At 37.0% G+C, this 24382-nt stretch overlaps 1 protein-coding gene across 17 annotated transcripts in view; it reads right to left on the bottom strand.

Moving 5' to 3' along the window:
* Nucleotides 1-24382, bottom strand: part of sls (sallimus) — a 277774-nt gene that overhangs the window by 252915 nt on the left and 477 nt on the right. For 15 of the 17 annotated variants that reach the window (XR_011899246.1, XR_011899249.1, XR_011899248.1 and 12 more), the window contains exons 2-6: nucleotides 22386-22559; nucleotides 21490-21789; nucleotides 18648-18757; nucleotides 17119-17299; nucleotides 16357-16434 (exon numbers count right to left, since the gene is read on the bottom strand). Coding sequence is in view for 13 of the 17 variants with exons in the window: in XM_072296792.1 (XP_072152893.1) it covers nucleotides 16357-16434; nucleotides 17119-17299; nucleotides 18648-18757; nucleotides 21490-21789; nucleotides 22386-22559 (843 nt within the window). In the remaining 4 variants the exon portion in view is untranslated. The remainder of the gene's footprint in view (nucleotides 1-16356; nucleotides 16435-17118; nucleotides 17300-18647; nucleotides 18758-21489; nucleotides 21790-22385; nucleotides 22560-24382) is intronic. The other 2 variants (XM_072296788.1, XM_072296789.1) reach the window with 2 other exon arrangements.

Here is a 24382-nt window from a genome sequence, read left to right on the forward strand (position 1 = left end):
TCATGATTTCCGTCGGATCTCTGTCAAAAAAGACAGAGATCGCATGGTTCAAAAAGTAGAGACTCGATGATTTTAAAGTTTAACGTAGGTATGTTCAGTTAATCGGTTCAATTGGCGAGGTTCGAGAGGTCTCCGATGGAACGAGGGTTCGACTTCCGAGAATAACTTTCGGGGGTTGCTAACATGCAGTTGCACTGAATTCGTTGTATTATTCTTAACTGGACGACTGTGTTCTCCCATAAATCGTTGGAAAAGCGCGGATAGTCCAACTCCTCCCGAATTGAGAGCGAGGCACGACTAGAACGAACTTAAAGGATCCGAAAAATTCTTCCTGGAACTACTGTGGTACAAAGAACGAAAAATAGTCGATCCAGAGCGGCCGAGGTCTGATCCAACCATCCGTTTCCGGAAAAAAAATCGAAGAGGAGTTGTATAATTCGTCTGAGGTAACTCCTGGCTTCTGTACAGTTGAGAGAAGTATCAGAAATTTTGTATAAATCAGGGGGTTAAGCCCCCTGACCGTTTCGCAGTCCAACCCCCCATCCCCCCTCCCCGAAGCGCATCAGGCGTTATGCGTTACTCTAATGATTTTATATTACTCAAAGAGCTAAACTCAAAAATGCTAATTCACAATTTCCACCCGAAAAATTATTGTTTTTTACTTCTTCCAACTCCAAATCCCCATTTCATTAGCGGAAGGAAGAGATGAATCCGCCACTTTCCTTCAATATCTTGATTTGTCCCTATTTTTGTCAGGGGATAATTTGAATATTAATTTTGAAGACACTTGGACGTATTTACGCTAAAGGGAACTACACTGAAAAAAAAAAACACATTGGATCTAGAGTCCAGACTCTTAAAAACATCGACAAGAAAAAGTACTCTTGATTCAATCCGAATCTAGCTTAGATCAAGAACCAAGCCTCTCAATTTAAGCGGATTTCGTTTTGGTTCAAGCAAAAATCCGATTGAATCAAGAGTATTTTTTCTTGTCAATGTTTTCAAGAGTCTGGACTCTAGATCCAATGTGTTTTTTTTCCAGTGTATATTGCACGCAAATCCTATGCATATAGTTCCTTTGAGTAAAAATACGTCCAATTGGGGCTGTACTCCAGGCATTTGAACTTTCATTATTTGCAGGCGGATGCGTAGAACACCTTGAACGGCAACCCTGTCCCAAGGCCGTGGCGAATTTTGACGTGGCGCACAGCGAGGTATGCGTTGCGTAGGCCGAGGAAATGGTGGTCGATATCCCCGCAATCTTGTTACCATGTTTACTTAGAGCCTCCCGCGGCCCGAAAGATTGTTTACGTTCCCTGCATCCATTGCAGATTCGCACGGTAAACGGATAGAAGGTCGTTACTGCAAGACTTCATTACACTGGCCTATATTCCTTTCGTTTTTGTCTAACGTAATAGAGACTACAGAAAGGTAATATCCGGCTGAGACAACAAGTACATTATTTCATATAAATACTTCATCGAAACGAATAATGGAAGGATAGCTGGCGATGATTAAAGTACGCTACAAGAAGTGCTCATAATCCATTATGCTTCCCTTGGTTCCGACTAACAAAAGCTAACAGATATTTTACATTCGCGGTTAGTGTAATCTCTGCACCAACTAAAGAAAACTCCGCCACTTCCAACGAATTCAACGCAAATATTCAGAGAGTTAAACCCTTAGATCTATGAAATCATCAAAAGCCATATTGAGAATAGCCGAATAATTGTGTAATTTTTCAGATCATTGTTAATGGCTATTTGTGTATTACTTAGACTAAAATACTCCCCCATCGCCCCCCCCCCCACACAAGAAAAAAAAACACCTATTTTTTCACAATCAAACAAAGCAACATTGTTCCTTGAGGTTCTCAAAGAATTTTCTTCGCGCAGAGAAGAAAAATCATGACAGTTTTTAATAATAATCGTTGAGTAGTTTTCCATTTAAAAAATAAAATACGAAAGAAGTTTGCAACGTCGCAAATCGAGATACGTGGTTTGGGAGTCGATTAAGTAGTATTCACGATAAAATCCTTAAGCGTATATCCGTCAGTTCGGTTAGGATACTCCTAAGTTGGGTCATACCACTATTCGTGTTCTGGTGTGAGGCTGGAGGTATCGAATTTTTTTGAAGGCGGATTGAATCTTTCCGGCTTACAGACGCATGGAATAGGAAATAAATACGACTTGAGAGAGCGGGACCCTGACGTTAATACTTGAATGAAACAAACACATTAAACAGATGTATTTGGCATAGGACTGACTTGACAACGGATGAACATTTCACTCAGTTTCCCGTACACTGTAGCGAGTAAGTTAATACTGCGTGATCTTGGCCAAGAAAAATTAACGAGTTGGAAGAGAGCATCGGTGCAGGTAACAAAGACGCGGATATTTTTGACACGATCCTCAGCCAAACGGTCCCAGCAGGTGGGGAACGTTCTTTTACATCCAAGTTCATGGAAGAAGTGCAAATATTTTAAGAATATCGGAAAATGAATTTCTGGCTGCGACGAGAGTAATGTTCACTGCGCAGATGGTCACCTGCTGGAGAAAGAATGAATGCTCACTTCGGGATTACGTTGAATTTTTTTGGATCTAAGACATTCAGTACGATGAGAAATACGTTGCAACGTTGCTGTTACTTGAGGATTTTTTTTTGCGTTTGGCTGGAAGCCAGGTGGACGCTGTGTTGGGGGATATTCACTAATAATGAAGTTTAGTGCGTGAGGCGGAGTTCAGAGTAGGAGAAAAACTCTAACAATCCCTAACTCAACGTTGTTATAATAACACCTTTTCATTCTTCTCTTAAAATACGTCAATGATTTCGAACTTTAGCGATTAGGTCTGCAGTTCAAAATTTTGAAGGATGACTTCGTTTTCATACGGAGATATTGCTCGGAGCTTCTCGCCACTAGCGAGAGTTTCAGCTCGAATTGGAAAACTTATTTTCACCCCATCTTGATTTCTGAGTAGATAGTTCTAAAATTGGTACTCCACTGGGAAAAAACACACTGGGTCTAGAGTCCAGACTCTTAAAGCATCGAAAAGAAAAAATACTCTTGATTCAATCAGAATCTAGCTTAAATCAAGGACCAAGCCTCTTAATTTAAGCGAATTTCGTTTTGATTCAAGCAAAAATCCGATTGAATCAAGAGTATTTTTTCTTGTCAATGTTTTCAAGAGTCTGGATTCTACATCCAATGTGTTTTTTTTTCCCAGTGTTGAGTTACACTTTTCCGGGGTTGTAAATTGATTCTTCTTGACCTAAACAAGGAAGCAATTAATTGCACTGTCCTACCCATGTCCAATCAATTTAACGGGGTAGAAATGAGAGAGAAAAAAAAAAAGAAAAAAAAAACACGTTTTTCGTGGCGATGCTTCAAAAATTCCTCTATTGCCTACTTTATTGACCGATTGACGTCTTGTATTTTTTTTTTTTTTTGACAAAGCCATACTGGCATGAAATATTGTGGAAGTAATCTAACTAGTTGGGCAAATTTCGCGAAAAGCAGCGATTCATTTTTGTTGAAAATATAAAATGGGCCATTGACTGACTGAAGCATAATTTATCAATTAAAATTGATGCTTTGTTCGTTGCTTCGCGAGAGAAGTGTAAACGGACGTAAAGGGCCATTTTATTATGATATAGACGCTTTTGAGAACGACGGAACTAGATGCTGAGAAATTGGGTCATCAGTTTTGGACACCTTCACGCTTTGTCATTCGTCATTTGATCAAAGACGCCGGAACCGAAAACCGAGGGATTTTGTAAAAGTAAAAGAAAGACCAATTCGACGAAAATAGCTCAATCAAGCGGGCGTGGGAGCGGCAAAGACCTACAATAAATAGCTCATCGATGTTTGACGGGGTTGTCGTGATGTACAATAAAATTCTTCCGCATTGCGATTTTAAAATCGGAGTTTTGGATGATTAATTTGCGAACGGCAACAATGCGCGACAAACGTTGCCGTTCTGAGGTCAAAATTATTCTGCGGGCCGATTATTTAAATTTATAGACAAAGCTATAGACAAAGAAGACTAAATGGATATGAAAGGATCCCATTGGTGGAAGCGGGGGGTTGCAATGGACATAGGAGGTAGGTAATAGACTAACTGACAAGACCCACGAGAGACCCTATAAGTAGTCCACCATTTTATCCCTTAGTCTATAAGCCCCTTATTTCAACCAATAGGATCGCTCCATACTCCCTATGTCCTTTTTGTCGATCGCTTTGTCTATCAATTTCAATAATCAGCCCGCAGGAGCAAAACGGGCGCGCCGTTACGCAACACGCACATGTGGAAATATGGAGCTGTTAGTGCTCAAAAGGGCAGCCAATTTTTTAACACATAAAAATGTCTTTGCCGATCTTCAGATTCCAATGTCAACCCAGGATGGCCAAGAATGTTTATAAATGAGCGTTCTTGCCGCAAAAAATAGTGGATTTATTCGAAAACTCTGTCAAATACGTGTTTTTCAAACGAAAAGTAGTGACAATTGTAATAATAAACCATGCTGGATATTTTGAGGTCATAGGTTGGTTGCACTCTTGGGCCCTAAAAGCTCCATGACCTTACCTCAGGGTGAAACGAGGCAACGCTGGACTGCTCATATGGCGTCGAAACACAACATTGGCCTTTCAAGCTCCACTTTTCTATGCCGCGATTTTCTTAACGCGAATTCGAATAATCGCGCCGAACACGGTGCGGTCGTTGTGAAGCTCATATCAGCGCCTGCAAGACTGTAGGAATACTTTACGCATTGCGCCAAACAGTGCGGTCGGGGTCTAACGCATATCAGCGCCTACAAGACTGCATGAATACTTCTCGCATTGCACGAAACGCAATTCAAGAATTATTTGCGATAAATACTCGACAACGGGTATAGGCACATTGCCGCTGACTGGATTGAAGGCTCCCTACGTCTTCTTTGTCTATAGCTTTGTCTATAAATTTTGATAATCTGCCCGCTGTTCGTACTTTATGAGTATTTATATATTTTCTCAAGACGAGTGGACTTTCAATGCGTAAATAACCGACAAAAACAATGGTAAATTTGAGAAAAATTTAGGAGGGGGAGGGAGACCCTGTGAGATTAATGGTATTTGAAACGATAGCTGTTGGTCTATCGGTGGGTGCTCGGGTAAACTTGTGGTTTTATTTTGAACTACATTTCGCAAAAAGGAGCCACTACTTCGGTTATTTCAGAAACAATACTTCAATGACTAAAGTGCGAGACCACGTAAGAGCTCCATTTGCAACGTTGCAGACTTCCGACCATATGTTATTATTTCTTGAGAAAGCTAGCGACGTAATTTCTTGAAAACTTCCTCGATTATTCTTCTCTGTTAGCAGTGTATTCTGCCGTGCTAGGGAAGAACGCGGTTATCGGACATTTCGTCGACGATTTTTTGTCCGCGCACCTGTTTTTTTCCAGTAATTTACGTCCAGTTTTTTCGGCACGGGAGTTTTGGTCCACGAGCCGGTTGAGACCCACAGTTAAATGGCCCACATGTAAATACAAACGACAATGGCTCACGACGTTATTGGATGAAAATGTATAATATGAAAATGAGAATAATATATAGTTGAGAGTTTTGGTAAAAATGGGGGAGCGTCAATTCCATGAGACAAAATTCACTAAGACTCTATACACCTCTTTGGCGTAACAGACTTAATTATCTTTCAAGAAATTCCCACCTTCTTATACCGGAACCGGATAAACCTCTATATTTGCCTCAGCTAAAGACTCTTAGATTTTTTCTGTGTACAATAAGTATCTTGATTTATTTTGCGAGGAAAGATCTGTACTTTTAAAGGATGCCTCCCATTCTTAATAAGTTCAATTTCGTATAATACTGTGCAACACCTCTGTTGTGAAATAGTTGCTTCGAGCGCCGCCGCACGGCAGGCGGGCGGCCAGCGCGAAACACGCATTGGCGCCTACAAACCTAAGTGGATACTACAAGCATTGTGCAATGCGTGAAGTATCCGCTTAGGTTTGTAGGCGCCAGTGAGCCTCTCGCGCTGGCAGCACGCCGCTCCGCTCTGTTAGGCTTTAATATTTATACTCGCATGGTCAGCGTTTTGTAACTCATGATTTTTGTTTGCACACTCTGCATTGATTATTCTTTGACTACTTTGACCATCGATATGGGTGGTTCCACGATAACTGGAATAGTATTGTCGCCGTGACAGACAACACATTTTTCGGTCATATTTTTAGTAGAAATGATGATCACTCTAATTTTTTCGCATTATTCTTCAAAGGGTTGCGTATTATAATGCTTTCTAATGATTTATCGCTCTACTTCTCAAGTAATATTAAGTAAATTCCGAAAATGTGCTATCTGTTACGCGGTAAAAAGTCAGCGTAACAGACAGCATATTTTCGGCCATTAATATATTCAAATTGAAAAGCAGAGCTACAAATCGTTGACAAGCGTTGTGACACGTAACCAACCCTGTATAGATTAATGCAAAAAAATTCGAGTGATTGTTATTACTACTAGACATATGACCGAGAAATGTGTTGTCTGTTACGGCGACAAAACTATTCCAGATAACGTGAAACCACCCATATGCAGTTCCACACTTCGGTCATCGATCATCGCGCCATTAGTTTCCCTATGAACGAAAAGCGCTATTCTGGAGGAACCAGAAACAGTGGCTCTTTGCAAAATATACCTCATTTCGCGATAAGGAACCACTATTTACGGCTCATTTTATAAACAACATACATGCCATTGGTTTTCGTATGCAAAAAGGTGCTTTTACGGAAGAGCTGGAGATAGTGGTTCCTTATTGCAAAAGGTAATCCAAATGATGTCCATTTGGTAATGGCTCCGTCGATTGGTCAGCGTTGCACGATGTAGGGATCACCCTGCCTCTTAAACCCACCGGAGCGAATATCGCACTGTAGAAGCACCGCGACCGGCGCACAGTGGATCGGGTCGACAGGAGAGGTTGGACAAAATTCGGGAACTTTAAATGCTTATAACTCCGTTCATACAAACTTTTGAGGTTCTATAAGTGGTCTCATTGGTTTCCTCGTGAAATTTTCTTCTTGAAACATCCCTTGGAGTTTAAAATGTGACGGAATGAACATCAAAATTTGCAGTTTAAGTCAAAAATTTCATGTCCGAGCTCTCTAATTGATTCGATCCACTGTGCGGCGGGTGATAACTAAGTTGCATGATTTACGAGCTTCAGGCGTTCGATGTTTTCGTCGTTCAGAAATGGAAAAAAAAAAAAAAAAAAAAAAAAAAAAAAAAAAAAAAAAAAACATGGAATTGAATCGCGGGTGTAAACGGGGTTCGGGAATTTCTCTCTTTTCCGCATATTCCGCGGCGATGACGGTGGAGATGGTCTCACGCTGAAATGAATCATTATTATGAGGTCATCCGCGCGGCGATTCAAGGAGGGTATTTCTGGACGCCTGCATCATCGAGAGTGTTGCCGCGATTGTCGTTCACGCAAAAAGGGAGTGGTACACACTCAGAAACGGCCGTTTTCGTCCACCCTTCTCGCACCTTCCTCGAATTTTCACACCTCATTCCCTCGCATGAGACTCGCTTTTATCGTAGAATTTTCTTGTTGGAAAAAGTTTCGTTCACACGAGGAACTAAAAACCGGCCATTTTTGTCCATCCTTTCTCGCATCTACCTCAAATTTTCACACCTCGTTCCCTCGCATGAAACTTGCCTATATCGTAGAATTTCCTTCTTGAAAAAAGTTTTTTTAACACGAGGAAGCGCGGCACAGTGAATCGAGCAAATGGGAGAAGTTAGACAAAGTTTGGACACTTTAAAAGCTCAAACTATCCGTTCATACAAAACCTTGAGATTGTAAAAGTGGTTCCATTGGTTTTTGGTTTGGTATTTTTGAATGCAAAATAAATAGGTAGCAATTTAATGTCTATTTATTGTAATTAAAAATTCAATACTTAAAATTGTGTGTGCATCGTAGATTTGGAATCTCCGTCAGATTCCAGTCTTCAAAGCCCGCGAACTATAAATAGCATTATATATTGATAGAAAGATCGACTCATAACTCTAAGTTTTAATGATAAGGAGAACGTTATTTTTGACGATGGACATTATTGAGAAGCTTAGAGACAAGACGCATAAATGTAGTTTTTACAATAATTCCGTGAAATACGAGTTCGAAGTTTCGAAAATGCATGGCTACCTATGACGGAAAGAAACTTCAAACTGACTTTGTGATGCTTTAAAAATTGGAATTTGGGAGTAAATTTGGCACAGGATGTGCATTAGGGTTTTACTTGGAATCATTAATATCGACGGTGTAAGTCGGCAATCACATAACTCGATTTTTGGCGGTTTAAAACGAATTCCAGGATTTTGAAGTTTCACCGTCGATGTATTAAAAATCATCCACAAGTTAAAAAGAAAGGCCCAGTCAGGTAGTCCGCAAAGGCAAAATGTTCAGTGGAGCGATTTTGATCGAGTTGGGTTGAAAAATCAGATTTTAAGCTTTGTTTGTGATCTGCAAGAACTACCGCGCGCTGCAAGTCTTCAATTTTCATCAGCAGTACGTAATGAGAGCTTTTGAGCTGGAGAAAAGTCTCAGCTGATAATAATTATTGTAAGGGCGTCTATTTCCAAATTGTAGGCAAATTTTCAAAGTTAAATTCAGATCCTCGAGGTCTCTCTTAGCCGAAGAGATTAATGTACTTCAAGAAATGGGAAAATGCAATTAAATGGATGTAATCATAAATCAATGCAGAGGTGGTCGCAAACCTGTAATTAATGAGAGAAGGTAAGACTACAGTATGCTGGACCCGAGTCAAAAAGATCAAGGTCTCATGTACAAATTAACTGACATGGCTTGAAACTATGATATGAATTTGACCAATCAATGTTTCCAACTTCATTAGTGCCGAGATAGTGGATTTTAGTTTTCAATTTTTCCTTACTTTGTACTAAAACCACTTAACACCTGTAAATTGTTTCTCACTAGCGTGTTTTAGACTTCTAGAGTAATTTACTACTTTAAAAGTAGCTTTTGGATGGATACTGATGATTAAAAACTTTAAAATTCCTGACAATCCAGATTGACTCGGTTTGAAATAAAAATAATCAAAGAATAGAATTACTTGGTTAAGGGATATTTCAAATCTTCTTCAAATTGAAAAAAAATTATCCATGAAAAGTTTCATTGTATAAAGATCTGCTCCCATACTTTAGAAATATTTTCTATGCATTTTTAGAAAGGATGGCGTTATTCGGCGGTACGGTGCCGCCGAATAGCCACTTCGTTTTAGAAAAATTGAGGGGCTCGGAGGACAAGGCTCATAAGTGCAGTTTTTGAAAAAATTGAGATATTAATGATTTCGAGTAAAACTAGTCTTAAAACATAAGCTGTGAAAAATTCGCTCCCAAATTTTATTTTTAAGCATCAAAAAGTCAGCTTGAACTTTCTTTCCACCATAAAGATCCATGTAATTTCGAACCTTAAAATACGTATTTCTCGAAATAGCTAAAACAGCTCTTCCGCACCTTGTCCTCCAAGCCCCTTAATTCCAGAGGGTATTCTTTAATGTTTCTCTATTTTCTTGGTTCCAAGTCCGGAGGGGGTTATCCCACGCTTAAAGTTAAAGCCCCATCAAACAACCAGCCCCGAACAACCGTTGTTTGGAACCATCGAACTCGGGTCACCGGGTCAGGAATCAAACCGAGGACTTCCTAGCCGTATGGCCAGCACTATAACCACTACACGCTGTAGGCCGACGAGAAAATCGATAGAGAAAATTGGAGATTCACCCTAAAAAATCTAATTTTCTTACCCCTAAATATCAGGGCTCTATGAGTGACGAAAACTTGTATTGGTAAGGGAAAAATACTCATTTACACTTCTGACCAAAAACAACTAAGCTGTTTTAGAGTGGGTAACACATAATTCACTATTCCTGCCACGTGGTGACAATCATTCGAATTGAAATAAAAATAAACAAATTGTCAAGAAAAAGTATCACCTACCTTTTCTGGAGCCAATAACTTCAGTCAAGATACATACTACTGAAGTTGTTTAATGATAAAAATATGATACACCATCACCACAATCAATAATACAATCACTAAAGTAATCTAAAGTTACTGAGATTTTCGAAACCAATTCACCAAAAATCCCTGGTAATGACACGTTTTTAAGGAATGGCGCATTAAGGAGAGAAGATTTTGCTTTGGAAATAATTTTATAAGAGAGAACCTTGCCCTACATTAAAAAAGAGTGCTGTTAAAGTCTAAAAATTCACTAAATTGTACTATTTTATCGTTGCTCTTATTATTTCCAGTGATGGGAACCTACAGCCTCCTACACATTACTTTTAAGGGGGGGGGATGTATGTTTGAGAATTACGAGTACGTTGAGAATAGTAATATTCGTGATGTGTAATATATCACATAAACTAAGGGAAAAATTAACGATTTCCTTGCTGACAAGTTTCAAATTTTAAAGATAGTAATGAAAAAATATTGAAAGAAACAGAAAAACGTGACATTCCAGGGATTCAAACCACCACCACCGAAACTATCTGCTTCATCGCTAATAATATATTTGCTTTTAATACAAATATGATTCCTACGATATAATCTGTTCATGAATACTACAGTCTAAGCAAACCGATTAGACAGGAGTCGACCATCATTGTCATTGACCAGCAAAGAGAGTCTCAGCCTTAAACTTGAACGTTGCTCATAACACCTACTTATGGCTCAACATTGTTGTGAGCAAAATTCTCATTTGCTGAGACGATTTTTATACATTTAAGAAAAAAATCGGTAAATTTTTTGTTGCCAGTAGACAATGAAGAGGTTAAAAAACGTTGAGATGAATAAACTGGATGCTCGCTGAATCGAAACAATGCTGCAATAAAGCTAGCCTGAGGCCAGCAGGTTCTTGCAATAATGAGACATTGAAATTCTTGGTATGCCTGAAGATGTATTTAATCTAACATTGTCTGATCTGTTTGCATGGACCATAGTTATCATATGAATCTGATTAAAAAATTGAAAGTTTATGTTGTTTGTTGTTTGATGAGAGGAAAATGTGACATTACAGCAAAATTGAAATTGAATGATTATTTTGTGAATAATTTGAGAAAGAATTAGAATGAAAAGACAAAGAAAGTTGATGAAGACAGGACTATTTTGGGCAAGATAGAGCAGAGATCATGGGACTTTTTCAAAAATCATTTGAAGACAAGGGCCTGCATAATCATTGAACCTTACAGAGGGTATTAAAGCAAAATCACAATTTTAATTTATAAATAGGAACATTATTTGAAGATTACAATTTTAAATACCCATCTTCCCATCGTCTTAATCAGCTGTGAATGTTGTTAACCATTAAATTACTGACTCAGGATTTTAATAAGGCATTATTTAAATGGAAAATGTAAGAGTCCACTAACATGTTCGAGGAGACTCAAAAAAATCTTTGTATGGTAAAAATATAAAAAAATGACAGCATTTCTCTTATTTGAAAACAGTAAGGTCTTAGTTTGAGGATGTGTTCACTAAAAGAGGGTTATGCAAAACGGCCAAAAAGTGACCCCGCGGGGATTGTACGAAACTTTGTGGGATGATTGTATAGGTCATTTTGGGCCTGCATCTGGCTGCTTTTAGGCGAAAACCGCAGGGAAACAGCGTTGCCATTTTTTAAAGTCGTAACCTTCAAACAACCATAACTTTCGCAAAAATGCAGTTACAGAGCTCGTATTTATACCAACAAATGCGGAAAAGTTTGCTCTATCGACCAACGCAAAGGAAATTTTTTTTTGAGTCCTTTGTTGCCACGTTCTGGCCATTTTTTTAATTTTCATAATGATTAAAAATCACGTTATCACCTAAAAGTGTGTTTGCAGTTGGTGGGGATTGAATAAAAACCTGTCGGAATTATTGTTCGTTCGATTCCGCATCCATTGATATGTTATACTTTTATGAGAGGCTTAGAGAATCCAAGTTACAGCGATTTAAAAATTCGGCCACACGCCCGACGCCCGATTTTGACGCTCGTTAAGGTACGTTTCGCGACTCCGTGTTGAAGGAGAACGCCTAGATAAAACAAAATTCGAAGAGCCAGTTCATGTTTTACGCTTTTTTGAAACTTTCACGTCATTTTTAGAAATTCAAGTAGCGGCGGTGTGGCCGGTTTTCGATATTGTATCGAGATCAAGATCGCTGGATCTAGGTCCCTTTCCAAAACTAATCATCAGACCGCTCGGGTGATTCGGTAGCCTTAAATTTCGATACCTCGTTATTGTCGGGCACCAGTGCCGTTGCAAAGAGATAGAAGAAACCATCGATTCGATAAATCGACAATTCCAACTACAGAATAAGGCTGGACGTGATTTAATGAGTGATACATTTTTTTGTGATTGCTGCGGCGGTTTCCTTGAAAACTGGCAACCCCGCCTCTACGCGAATTCCGACGGAAATTAGGCGACGTTGTTAACATAATGTCGCAAATGGTCAGTTTAGGATAAACTATGTAGCTAGACGTGATTAAATGAGTACTACTTTCAATTGTGATCGCAGCGGTGGTTTTCATTGAAAACCGGCAACACCGCCGCTACTTGAATTTCTAAAAATGACGTGAAAGTTTCAAAAAAGCGTAAAACATGAACTAGCTCTTCGAATTTTGTTTTATCTAGGCGTTCTCCTTCAACACGGAGTCGCGAAACGTACCTTAACGAGCGTCAAAATCGGGCGTCGGGCGTGTTGCCGAATTTTTAAATCGCTGTAACTTGGATTCCCTAAGCCTCTCAGAAAAGTATAACATATCAATGGATGCGGGATCGAACGAACAATAATTCCGACAGGTTTTTGTTCAATCCCCACCAACTGCAAACACACTTTTAGGCGATAACGTGATTTTTAATCATTATGAAAATTAAAAAAATGGCCAGATCGTGGCAACAAAGGACTCAAAAAAAAATTTCCTTTGCGTTGGTCGATAGAGCAAACTTTTCCGCATTTGTTGGTATAAATACGAGCTCTGTAACTGCATTTTTGCGAAATTTATGGTTGTTTGAAGGTTACGACTTTAAAAAATGGCAACGCTGTTTCCCTGCGGTTTTCGCCTAAAAGCAGCCAGGTGCAGGCCCAAAATGACCTATACAATCATCTCACAAAGTTTCGTACAATCCCCGCGGGGTCACTTTTTGGCCGTTTTGCATAACCTCTTTGTATATAGAATTTCTTTCAACCTACTATCCTTAACAATCCGTCAATGCAGAATGAGTGTGCCTTTAGAAATCATGAATTATTTGTCACAACTGTTCTAGGAAGGTTTCAAAAACAATTCAAGAAAACTTCTGGTCAAGGATTTTCAAGACACCTCTTAAATCTTTAGCCTAGCACTGTTCCAAATTCCTACCGTTAAAAAGTTTCACTGAAATATAGATTTTAATCTGGTTCACAAGAAATTGATGGATTTAGAAATGATAGTCTCTAACTATATAATAGAGCAAAACTTAAACGTTCTAGCTTTCACTGAAAAATTTTCCAGCTCTTTCTCAGAATTAGGTAGCGAATTTTAATTTAAAAATAGTTTACGTTATTTTAGGGGGCCAGAATATTAGACGAAAAAAATTCCCTGGCTTTTCAACATTTTTCCTCACCATAATGATGAAAATTCCCTAACTTTTTGCAACAAAAATTAGCATGAGAGCAAAGAGCAAGAGCAAGAGCAAAGAGCTAAAAATGATAATGGACCACTAGACAGGGTATGAAATTCAGCATTCTGATACATGTTTCTCAGCCAAAATTTTACGTAGAGCACGATGCGCACAATAAAAATTACCGAAATTGACTCCTTACGAAGATATTTAATGATTCTTGATGCGTGAATTCAAACCACCCGCTCATGAAAACTCAATACTCTACGTGATTCACATCGCGCGCTAAACGTTATCATGACAGTCTCTGCGATGTAAAAATCTGGCAACCTCAATCTTGACGCTTTGGCCCAGCTATAGCAAATTACTTATAGTTTGAACAACACACGGTGGGAAATGAACATTGCTCGTTTGAGAAGCTTGCTGAAACCGTTGTTGTGCTCGATTTGACTCACGTAGAGCTTTGAGTTCCTTGTCAGCGGGCAGTTCAAATTCCTCTTAACTAATGTGAAATAAAAACGTTAATATCTTCGTTAGGAGTTGGTTTCAGTGATTTTCGTTTTGTGAATCGTGTTCTACGTGAAATTCTGGTTAAGAAACTAGTATTGGATTACTTAAATTCGTACGTTGTCTAGTGGTCCATTGGCCTTATCTCAATACAAATGACAGAAACATATGAGCCCTGTTTCTTTGGGTGTTAATCATCAATTACCTCAATAAAATTCCAATTCCTTATGGAAATTCATTCCTCAGCCCACTATTTTGAGTGTGATTCAGAGCTCATAGCTGGTTTTTTTTTTTTTTTTTTTTTTTTTTTTTTTTTTTTTTTTCGGAATTTCAAGTTTTGAGATGTTTCAAATTCCCAGTCTTCTTCACGAAATTTTCTGACTTATTCCAGTATCCCTATTTTTTCTGGCCTGAAAAAATTCTCCAACAATTCTCTATTTTCTAAATTTCCAAACCAGCAGACATATTGTGTCTGTTTCATTCACTGATGTATTTATTTAAGTCTACTAGGGATTTTATACACTTTCAACTGCGTAGCATTCAAATCTTATTAGATTCAGTCACCATTTTTATAAAATTGTATTACCTTCATTCATCCAGCATGACACAACTATAAAGGCCAATTTTCTTTAATGAACTCAAACTAAAAGTTTTTACACGGCCATTTATTGAATTTTACAATGCACCTTTGTACACTTAACAACATTAAATTGACAACAAGCCTATCATTGCTTAAATGCACGGTTAACAATTGATAAGAGAATACAAATTTGAAAGAGAGAAACAACAATCAATTAAAATACATGTAAAAAGAGGCACAACAAATTTTTCTAAAATATTCTTCATATAGATCCAAGGAGACTTAAAACATGGCAGATTGTGGTTAGCAAATTTTAATTTAAAAAAAGAATATTTCTATGGAAGAACTGTGGACGGTGCTTCCCTGAAGAAATAGGAAATAGATAAAGAGAGAAGGGGGATAGAGAGAGATTTGATGATAGGATCTCATTCCCATAAAAATATTTACTTAATTTCAATTACAAAATAAAAAATAAAAAAATTCAGTGCCTATCTGAACAGCAAATATGTCAGGTTGACTTATGAATGGTATGGTCCAGAAAAAAAAATTGAAAAACGAAAATAAAATAAAAAGATGAAAAAAAGAAAAAAAAAACGGGACTTCTTGATACTTTGGTAAACAATTATCCGTAAGATAATAGCACAAGTATCAGTTCTAAGAATTGATGGTCAAATGATCTGATTAGAACATAGTCAAAGGCTAATGCCAGTCTCACCAAAAGGCCTCTTTCATTCAAGGCATAGCAAAATCACATTAATTTAAAAAAAGGGCGTTTTTTGGAAATTACTGAACATGAGAATCATCTAACTGTTAATCATCTTTTGCTTGGCAGCCTAAAAAAAACGTTTTTAAAAAACTCGTAGATTTTCTGCCATTTTGTTGTAACACCCAGCTTTATGGGATTACCTTTAATTCAAGAGCGGCAAGGACTTTTAACAGATGATATCTCACTCAATACTTTTGGGGAAAAGCAAAATTTCTTTAAGAACTGAAACAACCTTAAAGTACCATTTCTGCGATTTTAGATTAATTTATTCCATACATGATATGAGTAAGTATTCAATTTAACTTACATTTAATGCATCCATGCCAGTCTCTTTTTTCCAATGAAACCACAAAGAGTTATAGAATACATCTTAAAATTAGAGAAGAAGCCTTAACTTTTTTCTCTGATTCTGTCTAATTTTTCTCAGACAAGTCCATAATTTTTTCAATTAGTTGGACTGCCTGCCAACCAACCAGTTTGTTTTCCAACTCTTCAAAAGTATTTGATTTTTTTTAAAAGGCTCCCGACCACTTTAAGATATTTAAATGTTGTATAAATCTCTTTGAGCTCCCAGACCTCCACGAATCTACAAAAGAGCAGATTCAAGGGTGAGCATTTAAGTTTCTAGTTTTCATGAGCGATATGTTGTAAGGTCGTCTAATTCACGACTTAACAAGCATCAGATTTCATCATCATTTACAACCACAAGTTTAGCAACAGAAAATGATGATAAGGCTCCACCAAATAAGAGAGAGAGAGGGATAGACAAGAAGAGAGTACATAACTGACACCAAATTTGATGAAAGAACCGCATGCTCCACCCCGCAGACTTAGAGAAGATTTCTTCTATTCTCACCTGAGACTGTCAGGGTTGCAGATGTATCCGAAGTACCGTGTGCGTTATTTGCACTGCATCTGTATAAACCAGCATCATCTAAGAGACAGAAAAATCAGTTTAGAAATGAGAAAGACGCACTGATCAGCTTAAGAGACATGAGATTATTACAAAAGGTTTTAGGTTTGAAACAAAAAGGAGTAAGACCAAAATTGCCTTGACAAGTCGGTAAAACAAAACCTGAAGGCGCAATACAACTTTAAGATTCTTTAATTTTTGTCTCATGATTTTTAAACACAAAAATGTTCAAAATGTATACAACGATGCACCAAAGCTGGAAGTAACCAGGTTCCTAAAACAAATTTGACAATTTAAAATATTGAAAAACAGTCAAAGTTTCTTTCCGAAAATTTTTGACACCCCAGTGGCGTGGCGTGCTTTGCGATCCATCGATATTCCCCCATTTGAAGCTGCGGTAAAAAATCAATTATTAAGGTGTTGGCTGCAAACACCCTGATTATCGATACTTTTCCACAGGTTTAAATGGTCAATCAATCAATATACCACACAGCACGCCACGCCACTGTGACACTCTTCTAAAATTTACACTCAAGTTTTATTTTGTTAACATTGTTTAAAATCCCATGTTTTCTGGTTAAAGTAAATCAGACCATCAGAAAATGATTTTAACAATATCACACCATAAAGAGAGTTTTCCATAAATTTCCTGACCATGGTCTCCTTTATGAACAGATAGGATAAGCAAAAGTTTGCAAAACTTACAGGAATATGCTTGAGGTAAAGTCAATCTACAGACACCATTGCGGAACTGAATGTCATATTGGTCAGAAGCTTCAATTACGGCCGTGTCTTTGAGCCAGGTTATTTGAGGTGTTGGTTCTCCTTGGACTATACATTCAAAACGAGCACTTTGCCCTTTCACAACAGCAATATCACGGAGGGGCTGAAAAATAAAAGTTTGTGTGAATCAGTTCAAAAAAGAAAAAAGGTTTAAGATATGTTGAAACCAATAAAGTGGATTAGCGTTACCGATGATAAATTAAGCTAATGAAAGTTTAGACTGACTGAGAAAGAAAGAAAAAAATGATAGTGAATACAATTTTGAAAAACCCATTTTTGAAATATCGAATACACATCAATAATACAACTGTGTTCTGAAGATTCCAGACGAATACTTCATGCAATGCTGTGAGCAAGTTCTTTAACTGACAAGAAGAGAGGGAATAAACTTAGTTGACCCTGCTTTTCTGAGATACTTCATTTGACTGCAACTCCAATTCTAACTGGTTGAATTCTGCTTGTGGATAGCACAGACAATGGACCACTAGATAAGGTACGAATTTAAGCAATCTGATACATGTTTCTTCACCAGAATTTCACGTAGAACATGATTGGCGCAAGGAATTTTACTGAAACCAACTTCTAAAGAAGATATTAACGTTTTTATTTCACACTGATTACATGGAATTTGAACTGCCTGCTCACAAGAAACTTAAAGCTATACGTGAGTCAAATCGCGCACAATAACGGCTTCAGCAAGCTCCTCAATCGAGCAATGTTCATTTCCCACCATGTGTTGTTCTAACTATAAGCAATTTGCTATAACTGAGCCAGATTTTTATATCGCAGAGACTGTCTTGGTAATGTTTAGTGCACGATGTGAATCACGTAGAGCATTGAGTTTGAATGAAATGAGCGGGTAGTTTGAATTCGCGCATCAAGAATCATTAAATATCTACGTAAGGAGTTGATATCGGTAATTTTCGTTGTGCCAATAGTGTTTTACGTGAAATTTCGGTTAAGAAACATGTATCAGAATGCTGAAATTCGTACCTTGTCTAGTGGTCCATTTTGAGCACTAAGCAAAACAGAGTAAACTGATGGTCTAAGTCACACTCTCCATACCTACAGTAACATTTGCATCAATATTTCAGTGATGCAGAGGTACAGCATCTTTGAGCTGTTACCAAATTCTCGTCAGGTTCGACACATCAATCAGCAAATCAATAATTATCAAACTTTAGTTGCTTGCAAGATTTAAATGGATTTTGGGCTAGAAAATGACAACATGCTACCCAGGCAGATGGAATCTGCAGTTGCATAACTGAGCTGTGTTGATGGCTGTGTTCATGTTGTGACAAAAGCTGATGGGAAGATTAAAATAGTCTTCAAGATTCAGAAAAAAAATATGTCAATATATTGCATAATCACTAATGATGAAAGACAACTGGAAAAGATTGAATACTGAAAATGATCATAATAGAGAGAATATGAGGTTTTGATGCACTTACAGTAGTGAAAAATGGCGGTTTTTGAATCAAATCTCTATTAGCACCAGCATTAACAGGTGGACCACCAGAGGAATATTCTGGAGCTATCCTGCTCTCTCCCCAAGTTGTACCTGAGAAAATAAAGAGAGTGAGTATTAGAGGGGCTATATCTTCACCAACAGAATAGATCCTATTTTCGACATACTGAACTATATACGTGACTATACTTAGCTATATTGTAACTTAGTGGAAAACTCCTATGAATATTTCATACACTTTTTAAAGTGAGATCAGAGAAATAAGAGTTTTAGATATAAATGGAAAAAGGAAATTAATTTGGAAATACAAAAGGTACTCTTCTAAAAATACTGGAAATTTTTCTGGAGAAGAAATTCTAGTGAGAAGGTTGATATTCTTATCAACTGTCTATCAAGTTTCGATAGCTGAGCAGAAAAAATGGAAAAAAGATCAAGTGAAAGAGAGACATTGTAAAGCATATCATTTTACTGGGGGATCAATGTACATATTTATTTTTTACTCTTTTTTTATGGCATTTTTACATTGGCCAATTTACATTGGCATCAAACATTTTTAAATGTTTTTCACAAAATTATCTTAATTCATTATTTGTTGACACAAAAAATTCACAAGGAGGAAACTACACACAATTAATAAATCGATGCCCAGTTATCCACCAAGTGTTAAAAAAGTTTTAAAAAGCACATTGATATAGATTTTGGGGGGGGGGGGGGAGAAATATACTATCAAGAACTAAAGGTGATTTGGACTAAGATACCGTTTGCAGGATTACCTATTCTGCAAGAAACAAGAGACAATATGGAAAGTTAAAGAGACCCTCATCTTGAAGAATTAAATTCAGCATTGAACTTTTGGCAAAAACTTATGTAATTTTTTTGGCAGCATTTTTCTATTCAATATAAAAATTGAAGATGTACATGCAACTGGATGTCATTAAGCAATGAAACCGTCTATAGGAGGCATTCAAGGAGTCAGTTGACACCCCCTGTTCGATCAACAAAAATGGCTGAGAATAATAATTCTGATCTCAAAATTTTTCTTAGGGCACACTGAGCCAACAAAAGGAGCTGCAGAGAAATTGAACATGATGCAACCAGAAGATTGCACTCCTCACGTGAATCAGTGGCAAGGCATGAATGATCGATTATCAAACCATTATGCATGTAAAAATAATTTGGAGCAGGGATTATTTTGCAATTAGTCCAAAAGGATAAGCAGGCTTTTAAAATAAGATTACCTTGCATACTGTGATGAAACAGAGTTTAGAAAGGGAGATGAGTAGTTTGAAAAATAGTTTCTAAAAAAAACAGGGCGTTGCCTACCTAGGTTAGGTATGAGGTTTGAAAAAGGAAAAAAATGCATTTCCTTTCAAAACGATAACAATATGTATGTTCTACAGAAGAGAAAATTAAAGAATTTCTAGTATTCTGGAAACTTTATTGATTGTTAAAAACACTTAAAAAAGAGAACCTATTATGATGATGGTTGAGAGGGCAAAAGAAACTGCAACGACACATCAAACAGACTCCTTCAAGGTATGTAAAAATGATACTTGAAAAGGGAATGAGAAGCACACAGCACACACATAAGTGAGACAAGAAGCAAATGACACCAATTAGGGAGCAGGATTGCAATAAGGAAAGTTTGAGAACACAGTTTTCATCCTTTCATACAATACACATGTGTCTTTGAATGTAACCAGAACTGAAGGAGGTAGCTAGAAAAATTGGAACTGAACTACCATTTTCCTGGCATCTGGTGCTCATATTTTGGCGCAAAATGCAATTGCATACTACTTTTTAGAGAGGAAAAAAGTTCACTTTTTAATATTCCGCGCAGCAGACAAAATTTCAATAAAAATCAGTCACACTGTAACCATGAGACAGCAAAAAAAACCATTTATATCTAAATAAAATAATTTCAGAACGAACACTTTGACCAATTTTACAAACAGAACATTGAAAATGTCAATTTTACAATATATGTTTGAGTTAGAATGAAGTAGAATATATGTTGCAAAGTGCCATTTATGCAAATTAATCGAATTTTCTAATCATGTTTCAGGACAATACAAGCCCAGAATTTGATGAAATTGATAGCCCATGATATTTCCTTTCCTCATAGAATATACAGTCGGCCTAGAGACTTACGGGTAATTTTTTTTTCTTTTTTTAAAGGTTCAGGATTTACAGGAGGTTTTGACAAAATTTTAATCTTGGAGAGGAGCCATGAAGTTGGAAAAATCAACCCAAAAAAAAGGGATCTATCTATGTATGTGACTTCAAAGGAAAAAGCAGGATGATTAGGCACATCGATGAAGAAAGATTGTTTGGAGGATACAGGAAACTGAACACAGATTGATGAAAACACAAAAGGGGTCCATACACATGATCGTAGCGCAAGGAAATTGTTTCTAGATTTAGTCATTACTTTACGAGCATGGAAAAGAACCGATGACTAAAACCTATCTTTCAGCCCTCATTCTTGAAATTATTACAGGCAAGAATCTTCGAATTTTCTTGAAGACTTCATAAAGTACACAGCTGGAACTCTGAGATTGACTAACAACTACATACAAAACATGTTCTGACTTCCCTAATTTTTTTTTGTGTTTCAGGTTTTCCAGAAGAGGGCGAGTCTACAATGGTCGACTGTTGCTTGAAACTTTTAGATATTTTTTTTTATTACCGCTTGTATTCATAGAGAATCTGATCACAGATAATTATTTAGATGACAGCAGAAACAACTTGATTAGTTATCTACAGCAAAATACCAATTTCCCTTATTGTGGATAGACCCCTTTAGATGAGAATGAATTAATAACCTGCAGAGTGTCGGCGCTGGTTGAGGTTGGGTGAAAGAGAGGAAAGAGGAGAAACTGGTGAGCTTGGAGAAGAATACGGGATGATGGCCGATGTGGAAGACTTGAGGCAGGAGCGCTTCCTAGCCTCATTTCCAGAGAACTCACTTTCCGACATCGGATCCCACGTGACGGACTTTTGTCGTTTCGGTTTCGACCGATTCGTTGCTGCTGAGTTATCATTTGGAGTGACAACTCCGAATTCGTATCCAAAATCGTACTTGAAATAGACTAACCCAGTGGATGGATCAATCTGTTTTGATCCTGGAACCATTGAATTTTATGCTTATACTAACAAAAATGTTATTCTTAAGAAAAGTAGGACCTCCGTCTGTTAAATTCTTCATTATTTTTTACTATTTCTTGGCTTTGAATCAATTAAAGAAACCGCACAAAACCACACACTAGCCACAAGGAACACTTTTGCTTCTCCTTGGTACAATCATCAAGAAGTGAATTGCTAACCATTCTTACTGAATGATGAATGAGTTGTAGGATGAAAAGGGAAACAAATTTCAAATGTTTTTTATGATGATGAAATTTGAGAATGATTAACTTTTCAAAAATTGTAAGATAAAGATGGGTATGAGAGATGAATGAGATGTACTGTTTTTTTTTAAAAAACAAATATGCAGTTACCTTTCAAACAGTTTTTTTCATTATACATATTCTTTTGTGGAAGACAAACAATTATATGATCATGAATCAAAATGAAAATGATATTTTATAGAGAATTCGGTACATGCTGTCCATAAAATATAATTTTCTGCTCCACTTAACAGATCTCAAGTTTTATTTACAAAAAATCTTCAGCAGATAATTCCACTCTCAGTGACAAAAAAAATTGGTTAGTTTCTTACCATGTTCGATATTCCTGGATTCTTGTTTGTAACTTTGAACATCATTCGTTCGTAGTTGCAGTGCTTGACTATCTGAATCTTTTCTATTCACATCTGATATGATATCACCAGTAAATTTTTGAACTTTTGACTTGAATCTGTTGTTCAAGTTTTGCATTTGATTGTTCACTTCATCTGAGAAAAAAAGTTTACATACATGATCATCACAGTAATTTCCATTTAAAATGTGAAGATAGTCGAAGAGAACTTTAAAAAAATCACATTTCTAGTAAAACAGGTATTTGAAAAAGAAATAATTACATCAATTTTCATTACGAGATGCTTTTTCAGTCAATTTGAAAAGGTGAGGGGAGAGATATTTGGGATCAAATAGAAAATTCATACTTTTACAGAACAACACATTTTCAAGTTTGCTCTCTTGAAGAAAAATAAGTGTGGAGAGGTCAATTAATTTCTTTTTTTTATTATTAAGAAACATTTACCACTGACATAAAACAATGTTCATTTTCACATTTCAAATGAGTAACTTATATACATTGCGCTTGTATTAAACTCTCTGATAATACTTAATCCATACAATGAAAGAGCGACGCCAAAAACGACCGTTTTTTGGCACAATTTGGGCCAGAAGGGATTTTTCTGAAACCGGGCCCAAACGATACCTTATGATACCCTAAAACTCTGGTAAAAATTTTAGCTTGAGTATACGCACGATTTTTGAGAAATGAGGGGGCAAAGTTGCCAAATCGCCATCATTCTGGACAGCATTTCTACAGCAAAAAGACGGGAAAAATGGACGAAAAAGTTACACCTTTGATGGGTTTTGGCTGTAAATGTTCTCATTGGGCCCCCAAGCATTTAACTGTGTTCAGTTTCAAAAATTTTGGTCGCACAGTGGTCCAAAATGAGGGGAAATCGTCGATAAATCAGGATTCTTTGTCAATTTTTTAGAAATGGAAGTAAAATTGTCGGTCTGCTGCAGTTTTCATGGCTAACAATGTTCGTATCGGTCATCAATGCATGAAATTGTGTTCAGCTTCACAAATTTACATCGCACAGTGGTCAAAAATGGGGGAATTAGTGGACAAATTAGAGATCCTCTGTCAAACTTTTTAAAAATGAAGTGAAACTGTTGATCCCCGGTAGAGTTTAGATCCCGGAAAAATTATTTAAATTCTTTTTTTGACTATTTAAATTTTTTTTAAATTTTTTCTCTCCATTTTTCCTTCTTTTTTTTAAATTTCTGAAAGTTTGCATATTTTATTGAGATAATGCTACAAAGTCTATTCTATAACAAAGTTCTATAAACAATACGGTCTGACATGTAGTAATAATTAAAAAAATTAAAAACATGAATTTTTCCGGGATCTAAACTCTACTGGGGACCAACAGTTTCACTTCATTTTTAAAAAGTTTTCAGAGGATCTCTATTTGTCCACTAATTCCCCCATTTTTGACCACTGTGCGATATAAATTTGTGAAGCTGAACACAATTTCATGCATTGATGACCGATACGAACATTGTCAGCCATGAAAACTGCAGCAGACCGACAATTTTACTTCCATTTCTAAAAATTTGACAAAGAATCCTGATTTATCGACGATTTCCCCCCATTTTGGACCACTGTGCGACCAAAATTTTTGAAACTGAACACATTTAAATGCTTGGGGGCCCAATGAGAACATTTACAGCCAAAACCCATCAAAGGTGTAACTTTTTCGTCCATTTTTCCCGTCTTTTTGCTGTAGAAATGCTGTCCAGAATGATGGCGATTTGGCAACTTTGCCCCCTCATTTCTCAAAAACCGTGCGTATACTCAAGCTAAAATTTTTACCAGAGTTTTAGGGTATCATAAGGTATCGTTTGGGCCCGGTTTCAGAAAAATCCCTTCTGGCCCAAATTGTGCCATTCTTGGCTGTTACCACTTTTTATTGCAGTTGAGTAAGTACCAGATTTGAGATGGATAATAATGCAAAAAAAGGCTGAATGGTCATTT

Source organism: Bemisia tabaci, chromosome 2, assembly GCF_918797505.1.
Source record: "Bemisia tabaci chromosome 2, PGI_BMITA_v3".
Taxonomy (NCBI): Eukaryota; Metazoa; Arthropoda; class Insecta; order Hemiptera; family Aleyrodidae; genus Bemisia; species Bemisia tabaci.